The sequence below is a fragment of the Suricata suricatta genome, chromosome 10, assembly GCF_006229205.1.
Source record: "Suricata suricatta isolate VVHF042 chromosome 10, meerkat_22Aug2017_6uvM2_HiC, whole genome shotgun sequence".
NCBI lineage: Eukaryota > Metazoa > Chordata > Mammalia > Carnivora > Herpestidae > Suricata > Suricata suricatta.
Window position 1 is genome coordinate 115,527,608 of NC_043709.1, and position 25,816 is coordinate 115,553,423.

Genomic DNA, 25,816 nt, shown 5'->3' on the forward strand with positions numbered 1-25,816 from the left:
ATAGACATTAGGATAATAATAATTTCTAAATTATAATGATCACATGCAAAACTCCATTACTCAATGGAATCAACATATGCGTTGTGATATTTAACAGAGCTTCCAGTGAAGTAAGTGGCCTAAAATGTTGGCTTTATCCTTTATCCTTTGTGAGAAGCGTCAAACGCATCAGCGGGGGCAGGCTGCAGATGGAAAGGAGAGGAAAATCAAATGTCCTCAGAAAGGAACCGTTCATTGCATCTCAGCCTTGTCTGTGCCAAGCGACCACCCCACTCCCATCCAATCATCCATCCACTTCTGATTTTATCTCCTAAGTGCTCTCAGATCCTTGTTACGTCTCCCTCCTCAGCACGTGAGGAACTGCTTCTCTCTCTCTCTCTCTCTTTCTCTCTCTCTCTCTCTCACTTGGGCTGCAGCGACCCCCTCACTGTGTCTCCGCAGTTAATTCCACCTCCCCACAATTTTCCCATCAAGCCAGAGTTTTTAAAGGCGCCAATCTGAGCGTGCCCTTTTCCTGCTCACACCCCTGAGAGACTGCCGGCTGCTCCAGGGGGGTCCCTGAAACCCCTCACGGCCCCTCAGTGCTGGGCCATGCTCGCTGGCAGGGCCCTGTGGGTCAGGATTTCCTCTTGGGCTCGACCCCTGCCAGGCCCCTCTGAACCTTCTTCCTGACTAGGCCTCAACCTTGCCCTATAAAAAATGAGGCCTCTGGGCACACATGGTTTCATTCACTCATGCCCCCCAAATTAAGAGTTAAAAAAACACTAATATAGTTTCTAACCATTCAAGGTCGCATCCCCAAGATGACCCCAGCCCTGCTTCAAGGGCCTGCCTGAGAAAAGCTCAAGGTGGCCGGAAGCGCTTCCGGTTTGTCCTAGCCAACGCCTGAGGATAGGCCCCCGACCACCCTTTCTTAGAACATTTACTCAAAAGGCCTTACAGTCGTGAATCCTTCCGCTGTCCCTTTGAGCTGTGTGTGTGTCCCCTAGAACTCAGGGGTACTTTCTCAACGATCAGAAAGCCATGCCTGTGAGATGGAATCTTCCGGAAGGACAGGCCCCCTGGCTCCCAGTCTGTGGGGGAGGGCAGAATCCAAACTCCCATTGCACCAGCCAGCAGACGCAGCTGGCCTGGCCACACTGACACGGACTAACCTTTTGTCATTTCCCACTTCCCTGAGGGCTCGGGCAGCTGTCCCCTCCGGACTCCCTCGTCCTCCCTTTAAAATGTCCGGTGGCCTCTGCACAAAGTGAGAGGGAGTGCCGTGCGTGCTCGGTCGCCCGCAGGAGCGCGTTGCTGATCAGAATCTACCACTGCCGCTCTAATTAGGGTCCGGCTTTGTCTCTCCCAGTTCCTTGAACACAACTTCCCTTTGAACTTGGTTAAGTTATTCTTCCTCAGGGAAGCCTTTGCTGCACACGTGAGCTCGGTCTTCCTGCTTCGTGTCTTTGGAGAACTCGATAATATTCCCCGATAGCACTTAGCACAGCTCGTAATTAAATTTGTATTGTGTGCTGCGTTGATTCCCATCTGTTTCCTCAGGGAAGACAAGGAAAAGTGACACAGTGTATGCATCTGAAATGTACTTGAATGACCCAATGAGTGTATATATGAATGAATAATGCGCATTTAGGGAGGTAATAGCTTGAGGAAACACCACAGCAGAGACAGAACAAAACAGCAACTCCTGTTTAGCTGTGTTAAATTCCACATTTCTCAAGTATATTAGAATTTGCTTCTCCTTATGAGTAAAACATCTATGGACATTTGTGGCAGAGAGAGTTATGTGGTTTCCCCAAATCGACCTCCCTTTTGTCTGGGTTCCTGAATCACCATGTGGAAGGCAGGGAACACCTGCATTGGCCTCTAACTTGATTGAGAAATAAATTTGTATTATATGAAGCATCAGAGAATTTACGAGTCTTCCATAACAACAGCTCATGTTACCTGAACTAATCACAATATCACACGGGCCTAACGTTTCACAAGTCGCGGCAAGGAACATTGTGTTGCTCAGGCTGCAGACTCAGAAAATGCAAGTGTGGGACTGGAAGACTCAGTTTCAATCCATTCTTTCATTTGAAATGCATAATTTTGTCATTGGAAGAGAACACGGGAGTGTAATGAACAATAATATAAACATCTGGTGGAGGAGATGACATCAGAAAGAGGATTTGGCAAGAGATAAAATCAATCTCATGAAGACTGGAGGGAGATGCATTTGACAGCAGTCACTGACATAATCAAGAGGATTTGAGAAGGGGAAGGCCTCAAAGGAGAGACAGAAATGAACTGGAGATGATAGCGGCAGAGGTGCCAAATAAAGATGGTGGGGGTGGGGGAGGGTAGAAGAGTTTTGAATCAGAACACGAGAATCGCAAAGCAAATCTGATACTTTTATATAATGAGATAAATAAAATGACAGTAGCACCAGGTCTTAGTGAGAAAAAGATGTGTTTCATCTTATAGGACTGGAAAAGTAAGACCTATTGAAAAAGAAACATTTAGTAATAGCATTTGGAGGTACACATTAAGAAGATACCTATTAAAAATATTTATGACTCCCAGCAGAGAGTGCTGAAGTGAGGGTAAAATGTGTTGTCAGAGTAGAAGTGGGTTCATGTTCTGGTTCAAGGGCTCGGGTTGGGGGGACGGGTGGGAAAAACGGTTTCTACTGAGATTCTCAGAGACCAGTTGAGTAGGTCTGGGGTGAGATCTAGGAATATATTTTTCTAACAAGATCTCCAAGTGACTCTGGAACGCAGCCAGGTACAGGGCTTTCCCCTTCACATTGGCTTCTTCCTTAGTAGAGACTATGATTTTTTACCAAGGAAATCTTTGGACATTAGTGCGACACAAGGAGACACGCAGGGGTGGCAAAGGGGAGACAATTTCAACCATTGGGACATCTCCCAAATGTCTAAACTGAAAAAAGCATGGAATTTGATGAATTCTTTAAATGCTCTCCTCTCTCAAAAAGTAAACAGTGAAAGGAAATGCTACTCTGGACTAGTTCTGGACAGCAAAGGAGTGGTTGCTAATGCAGAGCAAAACATGAGGAGACTGTGGTCAATGGGATACTGAGGTACTGATTTCACCAGTCATGGGCCTACAGTTTTAGGGAGTCCAACTCCAAAAGAAGATATGAGCTCATGGACCAACACAACTCAAAATTAAAGAAAAAAAGAGAAGCAAAGAGAAAAGAAAGAAAATGCAACAAAGATGACAAATTCTCATGAAATTAAATTCTGCCCACAAAGTCAGGAATAATGTTTGGGACAATAAAAGGGGAACCCTCTGAAGAAATCAATTAAGAAGGAACAATGGGGCCATGTCAAAGCTTTCTGACCATCTGATGAGCACACAGATTAGCTAAACTGTGGGAAACAGAACAGTCAGACAAAATGTCTACTTCCTAAAGCTAAGATTAGGGCAAGTGAAAGATCAAAATATGGATGGATCGACACTTTCAGAAAAGAGCACGATATGATGAAGGGAAAACAGAAACATGCCTAGTATAATTTTGAAACTGGAAGAAGAGACAATGAGGTCCAATTTACAAGATAAGGAATCAATTACTTGAAATCAATTTGGGGAGCGTGAGTGAATTATATCCTGCACTACTGAAAGGTACAGTCACCACAAACTAATTGTGTAATTTAACTGAATTTATAAGTGTTAAGAAATGTTTTTTTAACAGGCCAGCAGAAACCATGCCCCCATACACAGTCAATGAGCCACGCTGGCCAGAGGACTGGATTTCACTTCTCCTGGCCTGAGCCAGACATACTTCCCAGAGGAGCGTCCATCCACAAGTGGGCTACATCCATGCCTTTGCTGTCAGGCTCAAAAAGATGAGACCCGGGGGAACTGGATGGCTCAGTCGGGTAAGTGTCTGACTCTTAGCTCTGGTCATGATCTCACAGTTCATGAGATGAAGCCCTGTGTCGGGCTCTGCACTGACAGCACGAAGCCTGCTTGGGATTCTCTCTCTCCCTCACTCTCTGCCCGTCCCCTGCTTGCTCGCTCTCCTCTCCTCTCCTCTCAAAAATAAATACATAAACATAAAAAAAAAAAAAGAAAGATGAGACCCCTGTGCTGGAACTTGTCACCAAGAGGAAGCCTACTTGGTTGTGAGAGCCCCAGGCAAATGGTCATGTGGAGTCATGGCTGGGGCGGCCATACTGAAGGTAAAATTTTGAGGCTGCAGAAAGCAGAAGAAGCTTTAGAGAAGAGAGATGGGAAAGGAGTCTACATGTGCAGGGGGAGGCCACTAAGCTGCTTTTGCTCCTGCCCTTTCCCACCTTCTTAGTTTACCCTGGGTCATGAGGCTTTTTACTTTCCTCAGAGGACAGCCCGTTCACAAATCCAAAGGTTTAGTTTAAGTGCTTACCTACAACCTAGAGCATAGAGCACAACAAGGAAAAATAAGAGGACGGCCAGAGGTCTCAAGGGAAGATGTTTCAACTTCCAAACTAGAAAAGAATTATTCTAGAATCTCATGTAGAAGATTGACAGTATTTTTTCTTTAATTCTAAATTGGACACTAAAAGCACTATGTCACTATGTAGCAAAAAAAAATGTGATTATAATAAATGACAAGTGCTTATGTATGAAAAAGTGGGCTAAAATAACATAGACTTCTCTCTGTGACAGTATTATGGTAAATCTGAGAGCTCCGTGGACACCCCCTCACGTCCCCTCTGAAGGTGACAGAAGATTGTGAGTGTGTACCTAGAGGGTGGGCAGTGTCGTGACTAAAAGCACTGACTTAGTGCTGCAGGGTCTGCTAGAAAGCCTGGCTTTGACACTTATAATGTTTGCCTCAACTGTCTCACCTGTCAAATGGGGTAATCTTTCTTACATTATAGGGTTCCTGTAATAATTACCTAGCAAATAGTAAGTGTCCAATAAACATCAGCACTTATTATTTCAAGTTGTTTGAATAGTATCCCGGATGTGTCTAACAATGCATCATTTTACCAAAGAAATATGTCATTTTGGGGTATTTGAAATAGGGGCCATCTTTTTTGATATTTTAACAATTACTTTTGAAGAAGTAGTAGACCAGTGGCCAGTAAGTCTATATGCAAATAAGTAATTTACAGACCAAAGAAGTGGGGTTTAGAAGGATCATATCATGTTCAATTCTCAGGCAAAATAGTCAAATCTAATTTAATAGGAATAATACCCTATGTATGGCTATGAAGCCTTATAGTTCATGTAAAAGTGACCTGGAGAATCTAGGTATTAATATAGTCCAACATTACAGCTTGACTAACAATAAGCCCCTGTAACCTCAGCCTACAATACCGGAAGTATATGAGCCAGATAATACAGCCCTGGCCAGCTTCATTGGAGTGTTGTCCAACCCTGAGCCACACTTGAAGAGACACTGACGCACAAGAGAACATGCAGAGGAGGGTGGCTCGTGAGAGCTTGCCTAATGAGGATGAGTTCGGGAAATGCAGGATGAGGGCTGGAGAAATGAAGCGAGGACTTAATGCCGTTTCCATGAGAGAACTCAGAATTCATGGACTTAAACCTCTGTCTACACTCACTCTCTGCCCTTTGTGCTTCTTCACACTGTGGTCCCACTCTTGCCCCCCTTGCCCCCCAAACACCATGCTGCCTGGAGTCACACTGATCTCCACGGGACACTTATAACCCTGAGACCCCTCTTTGACCTCTGGGGAGCCTCTCGCCTTGATCATTGTGACCTTCTAGATACTCTCTCCCCTCAGCATCCATGATACAACCACCTTGGAGTTTCCTTCTCTCCTCTTCACACTGCCAACACGTGCTCCCTATTGATTTATTGCACGCCCCGGCCTTCCTGCACGTCTCTGTGATTTCTCCCAAATCCATCACTTCCATTTGCATACTCACCTATTCAAAAACCCCTCCTCTATGCAGAGACTCACACTCAGCATAAAAATTAAAAAGTGAAATCAAGTTGTGGGATACACAAAGAGTCCTTAAGCTTGATGTCCCATAATTGCATGGACAATGTGGTCATATTCTTTAGGCAAATGACCCTTCCTCCCATTGAATATTTAATTTCCAAATCTGAATCATTTTGTTTTGCCCAGAGGACAAATAATAAAGGATGGTTTAGCCTCCCAGTGGGCTCTCTCCCAACCCACACCCCTCAGCAAGGAGAGGCACAATGTCCAACCAGCACCTAATTGAGTCCTTCCATAATCTCAGCTTTATTAATTCAAAATAACTCACTTCTGGCTGCAATAACAGTCACTCAATTGGGACCTGGCTCAGTTACTTGAAAAACCCTTTAACTAGAAGTTATTTAAATAATGGAAACTAGATTTTGTGTTTGTGGCTTTTCTCTTCTTAAGTAGTTATTTGTGCTTTAAAATTTCTCATCATAGAACAGCCATTGTAGCAATAGCTCTGTGGCCTTGTTCCTTGGCTTACAGAAGCGGAAAAAAATCTCCTCCCTCTGGCAACACTGTCATTCTTTGGAAGCCTTTGCTGAACTTTTGGTTCTCACTCTGTATTTTTGCTGCTTTCACCATCAATGTTGCACAAGATAAATGGCATGCCTCTCACATCATCTATGAAGGGCCTCTAATTAGTGGCTCTGTGGTTGTTGGAACAAGTAGTTTTTATTGGACAGTTTTCAAATACCTCCAAAAATTATCTGATGGGCTTTTTCGTTACCCTTCCATCCTCAAGTAAGCCCAAAGAGGTAGAGTCCAAGCCCTGGAAAAGTTTCATCTCATTTCCTCCCTGTTCCTTCTTCTAAAGCCTCTTTTAAGGTCAGGTCAAAAGCTTCCACCCCACCTTCCTCCCGCAGCTTTCTCCGTTGTACATTTATCACACCACCGCTACGGAGCCTAGCCGGTGGTCACGCGCACAACGCTCTTCAAGGTCAGGACCTCTCTTCTGGCTTGTGCTCAAAGTAGCAGAACTGCGGTGAATGTAGAAGAATTAGACCAAAAGTTCAGGTTGGAATTTAGTTCTTTCTCATTAATTAATAGCTATCATGAGGCTGATGCTAAAATATGGCAGCGATTTTCAGTTTATACTAAACCACTGAATTCCTAGAGGATCCCAACTCCATAATCAATGCCTGCATCACAAATTCAGTAGAAGATGGCTCATACCTTCAAAAAGTTCATAGTCTTGTTGGGCACATAGGCACAATCACAACTGGTAAAAATGTGGTAAGATAAATTGCTGTGTTTGTAGTGTGAACCAGGGGATTTGCAAGCAAATTTCCATTTTCTCTAAAGAATGAACAAAATCATACCATGTGAAGAAAATAAAAGAATGGCTACTCCAGGTAAACGGAGTGAGACAAGCATGCCATTATTAAGCTTGTAAGACCATCTGAACACTAGATGAAGAAAAATGGACTTGAAAACCATTGTCAAGTTCATATTTGTAGGTTTGTTTGCTGTGAATCATACTTTTTAAAAATATATTTACTTTTCAAAGTAAATATAACTTTCTAATGGGTAAACACTATGGCTACTATTTCTATAATATTGAGCTGTTCTAAATATAAAGCAAGATTTCACCCAAAAAATTATCCCTCAAAAACAAGAGACTCCATATATTCCGGACCTCCCAAAGTCTAAGTACAAGAAGCTTTCTCTTCTTTGTTTTGGAAAACAAAACGACTCTTTTGAAAAGATATGTTACCCTCAGATAGCCTCAATCAGTGCTAATTTTTTTTTTAACTTTTTTTTTTTTTAGTGTTTTATTTATTTTTGAGACAGAGAGAGGCAGAGCATGAGCGGGGAGGGGCAGAGAGGGAGGGAGACACAGAATCTGAAGCAGGCTCCAGGCTCCGAGCCGTCAGCACAGAGCCTGACGCGGGGCTCGAACACACGAACGTGCGATCATGACCTGAGCCGAAGCCGGACGCTTAACCAGCTGAGCCACCCAGGCGCCCCAGTGCTAGTTTTTTTAAAGAACTGGTGAAAAGAAGGTTAAGGAAATTTTATAAGAATTTTTTCCTAAGACTATGTCCTTAAAGTTACAAATGCGGCATGTCGGAAATCTTTGTAAGCAAGACTTCTAAAAGTCACTGTTCAAAAGTCTGACTCTTGATTTGGGCTCAGGTCAAGAGCTCACAGTTCGTAGGTTCAAGCCCTGTGTCGAGCTCTGCACTGACAGCACAGAGCCTACTTGGGATTCTCTCTCTTTCCCTTTCTTTGCTCCTCCATTCTCGTTCTCTCTCAAAATAAATAAATAAACTTAAATAATAATAATAATAATAATAATAAAAGAAACCTACTAAGTCATTGTGTCGTGGATAGGTGGCACAGAGCAGGTGGGGGGAATGTCCTCATGTTACCAGCGTGGGGTACTTGCCACTTACAAAGATTTTTAGTGAAAACATCATAAGTGATTCAAAAGTATTATACACAATGTCAATGAATATAATGATGGTATTTTATATGGACTCAAAAGTGATTTTATTAATGATGAAAACTTGATGTCAAAATATGTTAGTGACTTCAGTTTTACGAACTGTAAAAGCCGAAACCATAGTTTCTAAATTAATGTGATAGTTTATAAACCATAAAATTTTATACATGAATGCATCATTACATTAATAAAGTAAGTAAAACAAGTAGGTTCCTAACTTTTCAATCTATAGCCCTAAAAAATCACATATTCTAAAAAGCTTTTATAAATAAAGCATCTTATTATAAAAATAGCAGGTTACCTGATATTTTGGGTTGGCTAATTTTCAAGCAACTTTCATTGAACAGCATTGTATACAGAATTGAACAAATGCCACAAGTGGTCATTATTATAACCAAAATAGAAATTTCTCTTTTACCAAAAGAAAAATGAACTGAAGTGAAGTTAAATTTAAAAATAAAAACAAGAATCAAAATCATGATTTCTAGTATTGATAAATTCATTATTAAATAAAGCCATGACACCCAAACATTTTCTGACCTCCTGTTTATAGAGAACAAAAGTAACAAAAATAGAAATTACTCTTTTACTTCTGGGATTATCTAGAGAAAATGAGGTCAGTCAGTCCAGAAGTTATGTTGAAACCTAAAAACGTAGATAATTCTTTGTGTATATAATTGTAGATTAAATATCCTTAATATTAATATGATGCAGTGAAAGTGACATGAAATATACCTGGTCAAATACCTTGGGTGGTTGGCATATCACACATGTACAGAGCAGGGTTGGGGATTCAGTTCTGTGAAGCGCAGTAATTTCTGGTTTGGCTTGCCTAACTGAATCTGAAACTGCAGTAACTTATTTAGCTTCCGAATACATACCTCTAAGTAGTCTGTGGAGCAGTTTGTGTGAGTTTCCAATTCAAATGCAAAAAACGTGTAATTCACCGTGTTGCCAGTTGTCGCTTGGATGGTCCAGTTGCAACGCTGATTGTCAGCATAGGGATTTGGATAATGTATACTCTCCACGATGCCATAGCTTCGGTTCACAATGACCACGTTCTCACAGGCTGAAACAAACCAACCAGGACTGTTAAGAATGGCCATCACGTCTTTCATAATTGCCCCAAGATGTGTGAGATTTTCCTTTAAGAAAACATCTAGATTAAAATATATAGTTTATTTATTACATATCTGCATATATTATGTATATACATTTGTCTGTATATATGTGTATAGTACAGCATTTTATAGTGAGTCTCCATTTAGGTCAAATGTGAAATAATACTTAAGGGAACTCATAAACTTTAAATGGTCATGAAAATCACCAACTTCCATAAAGAGGCATCAAATTCCTGTGAACTGGGGGAAAACAGGAGAGCCCAGTCCTACTCAGAGGGCCGTCTAATTTGTTTGTTTACAAAAGTGTATTAAATATTCTAGGCTTCTGTTTTTCTAACTTACAACGTTTGGAAAGAACAGAAATCCTGACCTTTAAATTCAACAGTGAAAAACACAAAGTTCTATGTGAATGCTAAATACGAACAGCATGGCTTTGTTGAACATTCAAAAGTCAGCCTGAAATTCACCATAAAGGCTCCCTTATTCTTGTAGTTAGTCATCAGGAAGCACCAAACAAATAGAGGCGACGTAAAGGATTGGAAGAAGAGACAGACATGTTAAATTTTGAACAAAAGTCTCCCAAAAGACTTGAAAATACCAAAAGCTGGTATTTTCTTCAGCTGAGTTTTCAACAAGACTATACTAGGTACCTCTAGGTGTGGCTGGTCCTGGGAGTCAGTGCCAAATTCAGCTCAAACTAATGACATGAACAAGGCATATACATACGTTTCTTAAGCCTTTTGCATATTGTCTGCAAGATGTGTGATAAAAGAGAATGAGACAGTAAACACTATATTGAAAAAATGGTCGCTGAAAAATGTGGTTCACAGATGCATTTCTACTACTATACTTTTCTGGACAGGTGCCTAGGACAGCATTATATCAACCTTCGTGTGGAAAAGTATACATTTGTGTCTCCTCAGAATAGTCCTTTGATGGAGTAAGGGAATACCCAGGTATTTCTCTTTAGGTCACCTTTTTTGTCCACAAAGGAATTCTAAATAATAATTTTGTAATTTTAGATGCCTATGAGAAGTTAAACCTATACGGCCGAGAGATATCAGGGGCCTTAGTGACTGCAAGTCAGGGCGGAGGAAAACTACTCGACTAAGCTGTGCTCAGAAATTATTCTGTCTGCAAACCTCCAATTTCAAACGGCAAATATTTTTTTACAGAAAACCTAATTGGTTAGCTCTGATTTTGCCTTTACGGACATTTATCTCACCTTCTTCTGTGAGTTACTCCTTCTGTGTTCTGAAATTATGAGGGAAAAATAAAATATCACAGGGATCAAACGGAGGACTCCTTAATAAGCATCTGACTATACCCAAGACACAAATTAGCACAGCCATAATAAAATTAGAGAAATGATTACATGCTCAACCAAAAAGATATATCCCTGATAAAATTTAGGAGAGATTTTCATATACTATGATGTATTTCTGCAGAATACAGAGTTTCATCATTAAAGTTCAGTATTCAAAACTATATAGAATTCAGCCGACTTTATATGTGAGTGTGAATATTTTCAAAATCACACCTAGTCAAGGTCAAATATTAATATGCTCTCAACTAATTCAAAGGGATATTATATGTTTGGTTTATGATCTCATGACTTTCAATTCTATTTTTAGGTAACAGTGTCAAAATATGGATAAATTTCGGTTTAGTGGGGCAAGGAATAGTACTTTCAAAAACACAAGTGTTTATTAACTAACATAATTCAAGGAAACTTTTTTGAATGTCCATTTTGAAACTAATATTAGAATGTATTTAATTCTAGACCTAGAAGGCACCTTTCATGATGGCCTTATTTAATCTCCTTTTTTAAGAGAAGAAATCATAGAATCCCTTGGAAAAGTGACCTTCTCCGGGGTTAGGGGCCAGGGACAAACCCCTGGAGTCCTTGATTCTTTGTCATTGATTCCTGTAATTCTACCAGGCAGCCTCATAGGAAAGTAGATTTTAAAATGGCATCACTACAATGACCGGATTTTTCCACAATAAAGAATGTGCTTACCCTCCATAAGACTTACAAGGACTGTAGTTTCCCTTAATAAAAATTAAGATATCTTTTGAAGTACAAGACAAAAAAAAAGTATGGGAGATGCTATGTGCAGTGGAATAATGTCTAATTAGAAGATTGTAATGTTTGATACAAATGAAAACCCATTAGCTGTTAACCTGTCGCACTGATCTTTAACCCAATGGCAACTATCTGGGCATATTAAATACTCTATTTTCTATAGCTTACCACATGCTTTTGTTATAAGGCATTAAATTTAATGCTAAGCATTTTTCTCTCAAAAAGAATTACATCTTTGTCATAAGGCGCAAAGTTTATTTCAATCGCTGGAACCAATGGGTTACACTTGTTTCGGTTTGTTTCGTTATCAGGAAATGGAAGCCCCACCATGGGCACGGAGCAGCCAGTGTCCATACTTACTCTGGTGGTATCTGGCTAGGAAGCCGCCTCCTTGCTGACCTTCATCCGTCCTGAGTTGTAAAAACATGCTGTCTCCACTAGACCGGATGAGAGGCGGTTTTTCATTCCCACAAAGCTGACCGAGCAAATGAGAACTGGTACTTGGGCCATCATATACCTTGAATGAAACATTTTAAATGTCAGATGACTGTGGCTGTAGACATTATCTAAAGGACTCTAGCTCTTAAGAAGTGGAGGAGCAATATATAGAAACTCAAGAAATCCATGACATCACACAAGCATAGCCTCGAATCCAATATCTTTACAAATTCTATTTAAAGGTCTATAAACTTGGAGCATGAACTTGGGTCACTTAGCGTGGCTGTGTACAGAGGTAAGGATGTGAACCCATTCTGAAATCTGAAGATTAAAAATGAAAGACTAATACATATTTTTGAGACCATAGCTGTTACCAGTAATTCTCCTTGCTTTTATATTTCAGGGTTTATAATTTATGACATTCTAATGTATTTTTTATTTAATAGATAAGGGTGAGTTGCTGCTATTGTAAAAAGTCCCACCTTGGTGACGTCAAGCACCTTCTCTAATTCACCAATATAATCCTCTACATTGTTTTTTCATCGTGTATGTCAAAATTACACAGGCAATATTTATGATAGAGCTCATAACCCCTTTGGGAAGATTTTAACTGTATCTTAATGTTTCATATTCAATATATTTTAAATACTTACAAGCCACTAAGGTAATATATATGCCATACTCAGAAGGCTGTCATTTTCACCAGATTTTCTTTTTATTTTTGTATTTTAAGATTTTTATGTGGATATTTTAAATGTTCCCCTTCCTGAATTCCGAAGATAAAAATGAATGCACTTAGGTGTGTGGGTGAGATGGGACCCGTGACGGAAACAGCTGAACTTTATACGTACGGCCAGGTAATCTAAAGTGCAGTTTGGGTGGTACTCCAAGTGAAAGTCCTCAAATTCCAGTTCAAACGGGCTGCCATGGCTGGATTTCAACCACCAATAGCATTCGGAGCTGTGGTAGTAGGGCATTGGGTAGTTGGGAGACGTGAACACGCCAGTGGGGGTGGTGAGGTTACCTCCACAGCCTATGGGAGAAAGAGACAAGATGACACTTATCTTTTTCTTCCTGGCAGAATGGAATCTTCTTGTCTATACCCAACCGGGGCTACTGTAACTCTCCTTTTAACCAGGTTGCAAAACAAAACTGCATCACCAAAAAGTAGCTAGCCTATGGCAATGTCCTCTCCTTCTCCTAACCAAGATGGCCAGCTCGAGGAAATATACCATGAAACTAAGACATTCCCCCTTACGTTGTCTTCAAAATCAAAACCTGAAGAGTGGCTGTTAATTCAGAAATATTTGCAATGTTGAGATGTATTACAAATAGTCATGACTAAATATAGCTGGAAAAAAAAACGGATAAGAGCATGGCAGTCAAAGAATCGAGAACCCAATCAGACTAGACTCTCCAATAAAAGGCAGCTCTTTGCCATTTACCAGTTAATGATCCGTCCCAGTAAGCCGAGAATCCAGGTGCTGAGCCAAAGAAGTCACTCTTAAATTTTAACCATAGTTTGTTACTGTGAGAGATGATTCTTGGAGGTGGATTTGAGCCACAGTATTTTCCCAGGAGTGGTGAACTCTCATAGCCTCCATCTCTGTGGCAAAATACAGATGCAGCCATTTACTGGTTCTTGATAATATTACTGTATAAACATTGAATATTACTTAAACTTTGAGATAGCAAACCAATCAGTTTAGGTCAGTCCACCTTTCTTAAAAATACTTTAAATCCCCATTTCAGGTTTTCAATTTTTCACCTGATTAAAAGCATGTGAGTAGCTTAATAAAAAACATCATTTATGGTTTACACAACATTTTATATAACCAATGTCAAGCTGAGAGGAAGAGTTTAATCTTCTCTCTCTCTAATGAAGCATCTGGTAATGTGTTAGAGAACATGGAATAAAGAAACTATAATTATTAACAGTATAAACAAATGTTGCCTAATGTTACAGAGAAAACTTAAATGTTTGCCTTCTAACTTGAAATTTTTCAAATTTAATGTATTCGACATGTATAGGAAAATTTTGAATATAATTCTTCCCCAAGGACTTTTGGGGTCTTAAATCTACTTTGTAATCTATAGTTTTTTCAAGCTTAAAAAAGGGGGGATTCACTCAAAATTAAACTCTAATGATTAACTTTGTAAATTAAGAAAAGTATGTTATTTTGGCAAGATATGATATAATCATGATTTATTTTAGTACCATACTTTACATTATAGAAGAATTTATTATAAAAAAGTATAATATTCTCTCTAGGCTTTTGAAAGGCCAAATAAAAATCTGACATAAATACACACCAAATTGATCAACCTAATTTATTTCAATGTAAAGTGATCTGGGTAGATAGTAATATATATGTCAACTTACCTTTACTGCAAATATAACTTTTTAAATTCATTCTCTCACACACTGAAATTCACAAGCCTAGATTTTATTATTTGAACACAAAACCTTGGTGAAAACTTTAAGGTTGTTATCTTACCCTCATTTTTATTTTGGATATAATTATACCAAATGGACAATAAACAGCCTAAAATTTAAATTGATTTCCCATAAAGAAAGTAGGTATTCGGTGGCACCCGGGTAGCTTGGTCGGTTAAGTGTCTGACTTTGGCTCAGGTCACACTCACAGTTGGGGAGCTCCAGCCCTGCATCGGACTCTCCACTCTCAGTGCACAGCCCACTTCGGATCCTCTGTCTCTGTCTCTCCCTCCCCCCACCCCTCAAAAATAAGTAAACATTAAAACATTTTTTTAAAAATGCCTGTTTAAAAAAATAAAAGAAAGTAGGAATTCAATAATGGTAAGTATTTAATTTCAGAGAACTAGTACCTCTGTTTACTCTGCCCAGTAAAATCTGGAGTTTATTTTCAAATATTCCCCATAAAATAATCACTTCAAAATAACCACTGAATCTTAGGCAGTTTTCTGTTTTTCTTCTGTGAAGTCGGGCTCCACACAACAAAATTTGTATTTTGCAAGAAAGAGCACATCAGGGAGCTATACGGAGAATTTCCCTGTGGTTTATTTAACCTTTTGCAGGAAAGATGATGAATGAAAACAAGCAAGGAAAAAGATGATAAAATAAAGGCACTCACCTGATTTCCACAAAATCTGCTATGCAGTCTCCCCCAATGGCCTCCTCCAAGGTGAAGTTTATAAAGTGCAATGCAATCTGTTGGCTGGTGTCCACTGTGATCCTATAAATGCATTTCCAGTTGTTGGGGTAATTATTGGGGAAGTTTGGAGAAGTAAAAGTCCCCGATTCTTCTGTATAATCTGTCACACATGCTGTGAAAAGAAATAAGAGCATACAAGAGAAAACCGAAAACATCATGCTACGTTTATAAGACCTTCAGTAATACACACTTCATTAATTTGTGCCACGGTACTGATTTTCGATAGGCCATTCTAGAATGTTAAGGAATGATTTCCTTTCAAAACAAAGTTTTTTTGCATGTCAAAGGCAAAAACAATTATTAATAGCAAACCTAAGCTATGTGGTGGAAATTGTTACATATGTCATACCTTTGTAGATCTTGGAGGTGTTACACTTTTTAATCTATGCCCATTACCACAAACATTAAACATTAGGCTCCACCACGGAAATCATAGAGGGGACCTAGAAATAGTTCAGTTCTGTTCTCCTTTTCATCATCTTCCTTTAAAATGAGTTTTGCTGAAGCATGCATTTATGAGAAATGACAAGGTACCTCAGCCATGTGAAGAATAGAAGGTAAGTGTCTGACTGACAAGATTCAAGGTCTTGACCTTGAATCAATGCCTAGGTCAAACACTGACATGCTATGCAACTTTGGGCAGATTAATGCACCTCTCCGAGCTTATCTCCCAAATGGGGATGGTAATAACTATCTTTGACTATGCACATAAGGGTGAGAGAGAGTGCAATAGACGGGCTTGGCACTTGGGATGTACTCAATAAATGGTAGTAATCATTATGTTCCAAAATAGTTCAGAAAAGTATATGAAAAGTTGACCGTAAATGATTAGAAATAAATCAGATCATTCATATAAAACATTAAGATGGTACTTGGACAATTTTATATTGTAGTTAAATATTAACTCTTGTACTTTAAGAGTTTTAACTTTACTGATTCTGTCCATCAGACTCTATAGTGACTAATGAAGCCATGTAATCTCCTATGTCCTTCAAATCTGAGATTTTTTTCCAAAGAAAATCGTGTTTGGGGGCACCTGGGTGGCTCAGTGGGTTAAGTGTCTGACTTCAGATCAGGTCGTGATCTCGCCTTCCATGAGTTTCAGCCCCACATTGGGCTCTGTACTGACAGCTGACAGCTCGGAGCCTGGAGCCTGCTTCAGATTCTGTGTCTCCCTCTCTCTCTGCCCCTCCCCCACTCACACACTGTCTCTCTCTGTCTCTCAAAAATGAATAAACCTTAAAAAATTTTTTTAAAAAGAAAATCTTGTTTCAACGCATTTTTAACATACTGTATCTAGTAATAACATAAACCTAGGGTCCAGGAGTCGACACAAACCTCCTACAAGGTTCTGAGACAGAATAAACTATTATACTTTATTATAAGTAAACAAAGGAAATGAGGATGTTTTGATGTGTAATTTCCCCATTTGCTCTGGATAATCATTCAGAAAAGGGGAAAGGAGCCCACTGGTATTGAAAGCACAGAGATGCATAGAAAATAATACAGGTTCTACTGCCTATGTCTAATGTTCAAAGTAATAGGCATTCATCAGATAATTGGCTCACTCTATTTAAAAATGTTCATTTATCCATTTTTGAGAGAGAGAAGGGGGAGGATGATAGAGAGAGGGAGAGAAAAAGTCCCAAGCTGGCTAATAGTGCAGAGCCTGATGTGGGGCTCAAAAACTCAACAAACCTTGAGACCATGACCGGAGCCAAAATCAAGAGTCAGATGCTTAACTGACTGAACCACCCAGGTGCCCCTGGTTTACTCTATTTTAATAGCAGAATAAATAATATAATATAATAGCAAACAAGCAAAGCTTTACTTTACTGAAAAAAATTGAAAACAATATTTAACTTCGAAGATGAATATTGTATACTTTTCTATATTTTTCTGTAGTCTGCCGAGAAATATCTCTTCAAAGATCAAGGAAGGAAGGAAGGTAGGAAAGGAGGCAGGGAGGCAGGGAGGCAGGAAGGAAGAAAGGATGGAAAGAAGGAAGGGAGAAAGGAAGGAAAGATGGAAGGAAGGAAGGGAGGAAAAAAGGGAAAAGGCAGGAAGAAAGCAGGGGTGGAGAGGGAGGTCAGAGAGAGAATGGGGTTGTAGAAATGGTGTATTAAGTATTTCGTATCAGTAATGAATATTACTAAGATAAAAATTCATGGATCAAATGGACATTAAGTGAAGGGTATGACCCGATCTCCCTGAGCTGACAGAACGGGCAGACTCATTGGCCACCCCCACAGTCACCTAGCTTTAGCCAGTCAATCAAATACCTAGAGCAAATCTGTTTATGTCTTTTGTTCTTAGAGATAATGTTCCTTGCTTACCCACTCTAGTCCCAGAAGGGAAATACAATTGTACTGAATATTGCAACTTGCAATTAATCTGCAGGAGAATGGCTTGTCTTCAGTATCTCATGTAAAGGAGCCAATTCAACAAATATTAGAGAAGTAATGGTGAGTAATTTCCCCTACCTCATCCCTGTGAAAGTCACTGTGGGGGCACAAAAATTGGTTGTTTTTCAATTCTGACTGAAATTCTGATTTATTTATTCATTAAGTTTCTTTTCTTTTGCTGGCACGAAGGTAAACACGTTGATCCCTTATAAAATGGTCCTCACACTATTTACTTTGTTTGAAATTCTTTATCTAACAATTTCCCCTTCTACCCCAATGTGCCATTAAACAAATAAACTCATATACCATTTAAAGTCAAATTCAAATACCACCAGGTCTGTGAAACGTTTCCACATCAAGCAGAATTAATTTCCTTGTGCTCCATGAAACTTTATGCAAATAGCAATCAGAGCCCCCAAACACATTGTGATTGTTTTATGTGACTACCTTTCCTCCACTAAGTCTGGAAATATAAATCGAACCTTATGAGCAATTATTAACTGCTACTTGCCACAGTATCTGCCCCATATCTAAATAATATTTATTAAAATTATATTACATAATGTATCGAAAACTGAGAAAGTGGGACAAGTATCTAACTTCTTCCCTTTCTCTCTACTGCCATCCTTTTACCCCTTCACTTTTCTTACCTCCTTCCTGTCCCCTCTCTTGGGTAGGCTGAGATTCTTGAATACTTTATAATGTTTATTTAGTCTAAAATATAGAAATCTGCTTCTAGCCATGACAAATAACTAGTACTGAACTAGTCTCTCTCCATTACAACTGTGAAACTGGACAAAATACATGAGGCACTGGGCAATGGGAAATTCAAACTGTGATCCTTGGCAGACAGAAAACTGATGAGGTGACTCTATTTCCTTGGCTCTTTAGCTGTCAAATGTTCTGATCCCAGCAGTTTGCTGAAGCCCAAGTAGTAAATGACCGTTCTGTTGAGCTGAGGAAGCAGGGATCAGAATTTGGGGCTGTCGAAGGGGCCGGAACTTCAGGGAAGTATTCCAGCCAGGAAGAACTATACAGAGAGGAGGGCCGGCCATCTGTGTAAAGTCCCCTGTAAATTCTTGCAGACATGAGGTGAGGCTTCAAAAGGCATGCCAGAGGGTCGATGCTAGTAGGCTAGAAGCTATAGGGCAGGCGATGCTGGAAGACTGCGGACTGTGGAGTTCTCCCCCCCCCCCCACCCCGGTCAGAATTCCCTCATTTGCCTGCCAGGCACCCAGCTGAGACACCAGAAAGGCCACACCTTTGAAATGAGGAACCTGACCAAGAGTAAGGCTTTCCTCTCACAGGATAAGTCTTAACAAGACCTGCAGGAGTGATTAAACCTAGAGCTTGGGACCTACCTAGTTGCAAGGAATTAGGAAATACCTAGGTATTTTTCATAGATAAACCTTAACAAATAAAAAAAAATACAAATCTACACAAGTACAAGATAATCAGCTAAATATTGAACCGACATAAACTTCAGAGAAAGAAATCCCAGAGTCTTCCTAACATATCATTCACCATATCCACTATAAAACTAAAAATTGCCACTAATACAAATAAACAGAGAACTAGAAATCATAGTCAAGAAGAAAAGCGGCCTTGTGACTTGAAGATGACCCTGATAATTAGATTAGCAGAAAAAAACCTTTAATGCAACTACTAGAAATATGTTCAAAGACTTAAAAAAAAAATATAGCCTCAATAGTAAATAGGTAGGGACTCTTGGTAACACAAAGGAAACTATTAAAAGAATCATACAGAAATTCTCAAACTTAAAATTATACTAACCTGAAAACCAATATAACCATATGTTAACTAAATTGATTTTTTTAATTAAAAAATCTTTTTTAATGTTTAATTATTTTTGACAGAGAGACAGAGAGCATGAGCTGTGGAGGAACTGAGAGAGAGGGAGACATAGAATCCAAAGCACAGAGCCGTTGACTCAGGGCTCAAATTCATGATCTATGAGATCATGACCTGAGTTGAAGTTGGACACTTAAAAAACTGAGCCACCCAAGTGCCCATATATTGAAATTTTTAAAAGAGTATACTAACTGAAATTTTAAAATTCATGGATGGGCTTAATAGAAACCTTGAAGTAGAATAAAAAGTATTAAACTTGAAGGTATACCAACAGAAACTATTTAATCCGAAGAAGAAGGGGGGGGGGAGAAAAAATGTGCAAAAAAAGAGAAAATATTCTCAGAAACCTAGAAAAAATACCAAAGAGTCTAGCACACATATAATTGGAGATCCTAAAGTAGAAGAGGATGAAAATAGACAAAAATATATATATACATATATAGTTTGAAGTTTTCCCAAATTTGATGTGAAAAATCAAATGAGCTACAAGCAGTTTATTCGATCCTAAGCAAGATAAATAAAAGAAAATCACACTTGGGTACATTAAACTATTGAAAAACAAATACAAGAAAAATAAAGGAGTTAGGAAAAAATGACACATTATATGTAGGAAAACCATGGTATGAATAATAACTGGATTCTAATTAGAAACAAGGCAGGCAAGAAGAATATAGGATACATTTTTACAGTGTTGACAGAAAAGAAAGTTTAATTATCCCCTAAAAAGGTATTCTCAAAATGAGAGTGCAAAAAAGACATCTTTAGACAAACAGAATCTGAGAGCATTCACCACTACAGGAGACTAACAATGTCTGTCACGCCAAAGGGAAATGACACAAAAGGGAAACATGTATCTAGAAGAAGGAATGGAGAACACCAGAAATGGCAAACAAGTGGATAAATGGAAAGATTGCTTTTCTTCTCTGATTTCCTTAAAAGTCAACTAATCATGTAAATCAAAAACAAGAGCAAGGTGGAGTTTATAATATAAGCAGAGTTAAAAGATGCAACTAAAAGAAGAGGGCAAATACAATACTGTTGTGAGGTTATTACACTGAAGTATGTGAGATATAGTGTCAGCTATAAAATCTAAGGTTTGTGGTGTGAAGTAGTAGCATATTTACTCTAAGAAGACATACCGATAAGCTAAGAGAGTATTTTGTTAGCCTTTGAGCAAACACACAAAAAAGAGGTATAATTAAAATTATAAAATTATATATAAAATTAATTCCAATGAAGGAAATAAAATAGAATCTGAAAAATACTCTGTAAACCAAAAAGAAAACAAAATAGTAGCAAAAGAAAACAGGTATCTGTGAAAAACCCAAAGCTAACATGATACTTAAATAATAAAGGACTGGGTCACCTGGGTGGCTCAGTCAGTTAAGCCTCCATCTTCGACTCAGGTCATGATCTCACATTTGTGGGTTTGAGCCCCATGTCAGGCTCTGTGCTGAGAGAGCCTGGAGCCTGCTTCTGATTCTGTGTCTCCCTCTCTCTCTTCCCCTCCCTGCTCATGCTCTGTCTCTCTCTGTCTCAAAAATAAATAAAACATTAAAAAATAATAATAATAATAAAGGACTAAATGCTTTCTTGTTAAGATTAAAACAAGGGCAATATGTTCAGTCTCATCTTTTCTATTCAACATTGTACAGAAGTCCCTCGCCATTGCGATAAGACAGAGAGAGAGAGAGAGAGAAAGAGAGAGAGAAAGGAATTGGAAAGGAAAAAATATAGCTGTTCTTATTCACAGACATGATCATCTATGTGGAATATACTAAGTAATCTATTAAAATTTACTAGAACTAATAACTGAATTTAACAAAGTTATAGGATACAAGGTAAATATACAAAAATCAACTTAACTTGAAAATATGAGCCAAACAACTGAAAATAAAATTTAAAATATCATTTATGATAACACAAAAAACATAAAGCACTTGATAATAAGTTTAACAGAAATATGAAAAAAATTCTCTATGGTAACTTCAAAGCATTGCTGAAAGAAATTTAAAAATATTTGAGTAAATGGAGAAGTAAAATATGTTTATGGATTGGAAGACTCTATTTAAGATGCTCCTTGTCCCTACATTGATCTATAAATTCAATACAACCCCCATCAAATTCCCCCCAAAAAATTGTTTTGGTTTGGTGTGTTTTAAAATAAAAATTAAAAAGTTAATTATAAAATGTGTATGGAAATGTAAAGGATCTAGGAAAACCAAAACAATTTTGAAAAATCTGGAGAATTTATACTTCCTAATTTTAAGATACACTATTATATTACATAATATAGTGCCCTATGGGAGAAGAGGGATTCCAGAAGCAGACCCAAACATACACAGGCAATCGACTTGCAACAACAATGCAAAGGCAAGGCAGTGCAAAAAAAGAGAATCTTTACAACAAATAGATTTTGAACAATTAAATACTATTCATCCCCTTAGATACAAAATTCACATGATATAGAAAAATTAACTCAAAATTGATCATAGACATAAATGTGAAACTTCAAACCATAAAACTTGTAGAAGAATGCATAGGAAAAAAATTCTCATTACTTTAGTAGGCACAGATTTCTTAGACAATATACAAAAAGTACTGACCATAAAAGGGAAAAAGGACATAATATACTCTACCCTTCACAATACCATCCAGAAGAAGAAAATACTGGCTGCAATGCATTTGCAATACATTTATCTGACAAGGGACATAGTTATATTTAGAATATATAGCATAAGACAGTAAGAAGACAAATAATACAAACAAAAATGAACAAAACAATATAATGGACATTGAAGATATATAAATGTCAATAAGCATGTGGAAAGGTCCTAAGCACTATTAGTCATCAGGGACATGCAAATTAACACAACAGTGAGGCACTACTACACAGTTACTAGAGGCTAAAATTGAAAAGATTCAAAATACCAAGTGTTGGCAAAGATGTGGAGAAAGTGTAATTCTCATTGATTGTGGGTGAGAATATAAAATGGTATCATCACTTTGGGAAAAAAAAGCCTTGCAGTTTTTCATAAAAGTAAACATAGAATTATTATATGACCCAGAAATTCTACTTTTAGGTATTATCTAAGAGAACTGATGACATAAGTCCACAAAAAACTGTACATCAAAGTTCACAGCAGCATTTTTCATAAGAGCTAAAAACAGGAAACAATCCAACTATCCAAAAGTAAGTGAATGGATAATCAAATTATGATACATCTATACAAAGGACAGCAATTCAGCAATAAAACAAAAAGAACCATTTACAAATAGAACAACATGAACAAATTTCAGAAACATGCTAATGGAAAAAGTCAGATATAAAAGGGTACATACTGTGTGTTCCCACTCCTATTTGTTTTTTGAACAGAAAAAAACTAATCCATGGTGATAAGAACCAGATCCACAGTTGTTGAGATAAAGGATGGAGATGGATAGATCAAATGGCTAACAGATGCATGAAAAGATACTCAACATCACTCATCATTAAGAAATACAAATCAAAACCATGATGAGATATGACCTCACACCTGTCAGAATGGTTAAAATTAACACAGGAAACAACAGGTGCTGGTGAAGATGCAGAGAAGGGGGAACCCTCTTGCACTGCTGGTGGGAACGCAAACTGGTGCAGCCTCTCTGGAAAACAGTATGGAGTTTCCTCAAAAAACTAAAAATAGAACTACCTTACAATCCAGCAATTGCACTACTAGGTATTTACCCAAGGGTACAAAAATACAGATTCAACAGGGTGCATGCACCCCAATGTTTATAGCAGCATTATTAACAATAGCCAAAGTATGGAGAGAGCCCAAATGTCCATTGACTGATGAATGGATAAAGAAGATATGGTATACATATACAATAGAATATTACTGAGCCATCCAAAAAAATGAAATCTTGCCATTTGCAATGACATGGAGGGAGCTAGAATGTATTATGCTAAACAAAATAAGCTCTTCAGAGAAAGACAAATATCATGTGATTTCACTCATATGTGGAATTTAAGAAACAAAACAGATGAACATAGGGAAGGGAATGCCAAGAGAAAAAGGAGAAGGAAACAAACCAAAAAAGACTCTTAACAATAGGGAACGAACCGGAGGGAAATGGGTGGGAGATGGGCTAGATGGATGACAGGTATTAAGGGCACTTACGATGAGCACTGGGTGTTGTACAAAAGTGATGAATCACTGAATTCTACTTCTGAAACCAATACTGCACCGTATGTTAACTAACTAAAATATAGATTAAAAAGTTTTAAGAGGCACCTGAGTGGCTCAGTGGGTTAAGTGTCTATTTCTTGATTTTGGCTCAAGTCATGATCTCATGGCTCGTGGGCTGGACCCCCATACTGGGTTCCACACTGACTGTGCAGAGCCTGCTTGGGATTCTCCCTCCCTCTCTCTCTGCTCCTTCCTCGCCTGTGTGCTCTCTCACTCTCTTTCAAAAATAAGTAACATTAAAAAAGTGGTTTTTTGGGGCGCCTGGGTGGCTCAGTCGGTTAAGCCTCTGACTTAGGCTCAGGTCAGATCTCACGTTTGTGGGTTCGAGCCCTGCGTCAGGCTCTGTGCTGACAGCTAGCTCAGAGTCTGGAGCCTGCTTCCGGTTCTGTGTCTCTTTCTCTCTCTGCCCCTCCCCCTCTCATGCTCTGTCTCTCTCTGTATCAAAAATAAATAAAGCATTAAAAAATATATAATTTTTTTCAAAAAGTGTTTTTTTTTTAAAAAAAGGACACTAGAATACCTTCTGGAATGATAAATTTATTCTATAAATTTAGAATGGTGTGGTGATTACCCACATATACATATTTGTTGAAACTACAGATAAATTTTACCTTAGGAAATTATGAAATAAAATCTGTTTTATTAAAAGTTTGAAAGTTCCATCCAAAGACAGGTTGAGTTCTCTAAAGAAAAGCCAATAAATAATTCAGATATCCAATAAATAATAAATAATACTAAAATAGAAAAATAAAAAATATTTTGAAGGTACACCTGCTATAAATATTAAATATGATATTTAATATTAAAATTTGATTGTAGCCTCATGAGATTCAGATATGTTATTTTGTGGAGAGAAAAACAATGTTTTCTGAATTTAATGCATCTATTTCTGAAGAGGTTAGTAACTCCTCTTACCTAACACTGAAGTCTGTTACCATGTTTATATTCTCTTCTCTTGACAGTACAAATGTGTCTTTCTAGAATAATATTAATACTGAGAGATATTAGTGTAAGCTTTGGTTTTCTCCTCTGCTTTGTGATAATGCACAAATAATTAAAATTGGATATATTTCCACAGAAGGAAACTCATGTGTTGCTTAACGTTCATTATATCTATAAAAAATGCAAACATAAAAATGCCTTTTCTTTAAATCTCATGTTGCCAAAGGAAAACTCATATCCAATGGCAGTTTGCCTTTTATTGTGGTCTAATGTTTAGAAAGAGATGAAGGAAAAAAAATACATTTCTTCCATCCACTATATTCAACTGAACTAACAATGGAAAAGCACATCTCTGAAATCAAAAACCACTATTGGCAGACCTCACACATCTTTCTTTTTGACCAACCACAACAACAACCAAAAGATAGGAAAGAAAGGAAAGAGAAAATACTACAAAAGTCCTCCATGAACCATTATAAAATCATAAAATTATATTTTTCTAAAACTGTATCTCTGCCTCCACTAAGCATTTCCAAGTAAGTTTTAATAATGTAGCATTCAGTTCATTATCAGAAAGGAAAATTCAAAACACAGATAATCCTCCAATCCACAAAGCAATGATGACATCAGTCCCATAGGATCTGGGAGACAGGCAGGGGATGAACTGATCCTGTGGACAGAAGAATGTTTCCCTTGGGAGACCCTAGGTCATGGGTAACTGCTCCCCCACCTCCCTGCTTTGTCATTTGCAATAACTTATGATTATCCATTTGCATTAGGGATCAATCTTATAGATGGTGCTTTTTGATATCATTTATGAGACTTCTGTGTCTGCATGAATTCATAAGATCTTAAACTTTCTCAATATGTGCTAAATAAATAGTCAGCCCAGGAACCTTCATCTGCTTCCATTGGCATATTTGGTTAACATTCTTCAAAGTAAAGACTTCAGGGAAGAAAAAGATTTTAGGTTCACGTTCTCCTTAAGAAAAAAAGAAGCCTCCTTAACCAAAATCTAACATTTTGCTACAATTTGCTACTAGGTGATCACAGTCATGGCTTTTTCTTTTCACTCACAGTGACTGGTTTAAATGAATCTGAATATAGGTTAACTCAGTAACACAGC

General features: G+C 38.2%; 1 protein-coding gene across 1 annotated transcript in view; it reads right to left on the bottom strand.

Annotated features, from left to right (window-relative positions):
- Positions 1-25,816, bottom strand: part of CUBN (cubilin) — a 270,536-nt gene that overhangs the window by 179,227 nt on the left and 65,493 nt on the right. The window contains exons 22-26 of the mRNA XM_029955578.1: positions 15,159-15,351; positions 13,491-13,651; positions 12,897-13,078; positions 11,968-12,124; positions 9,282-9,469 (exon numbers count right to left, since the gene is read on the bottom strand). Coding sequence (XP_029811438.1) covers positions 9,282-9,469; positions 11,968-12,124; positions 12,897-13,078; positions 13,491-13,651; positions 15,159-15,351 — 881 coding nt within the window. The remainder of the gene's footprint in view (positions 1-9,281; positions 9,470-11,967; positions 12,125-12,896; positions 13,079-13,490; positions 13,652-15,158; positions 15,352-25,816) is intronic.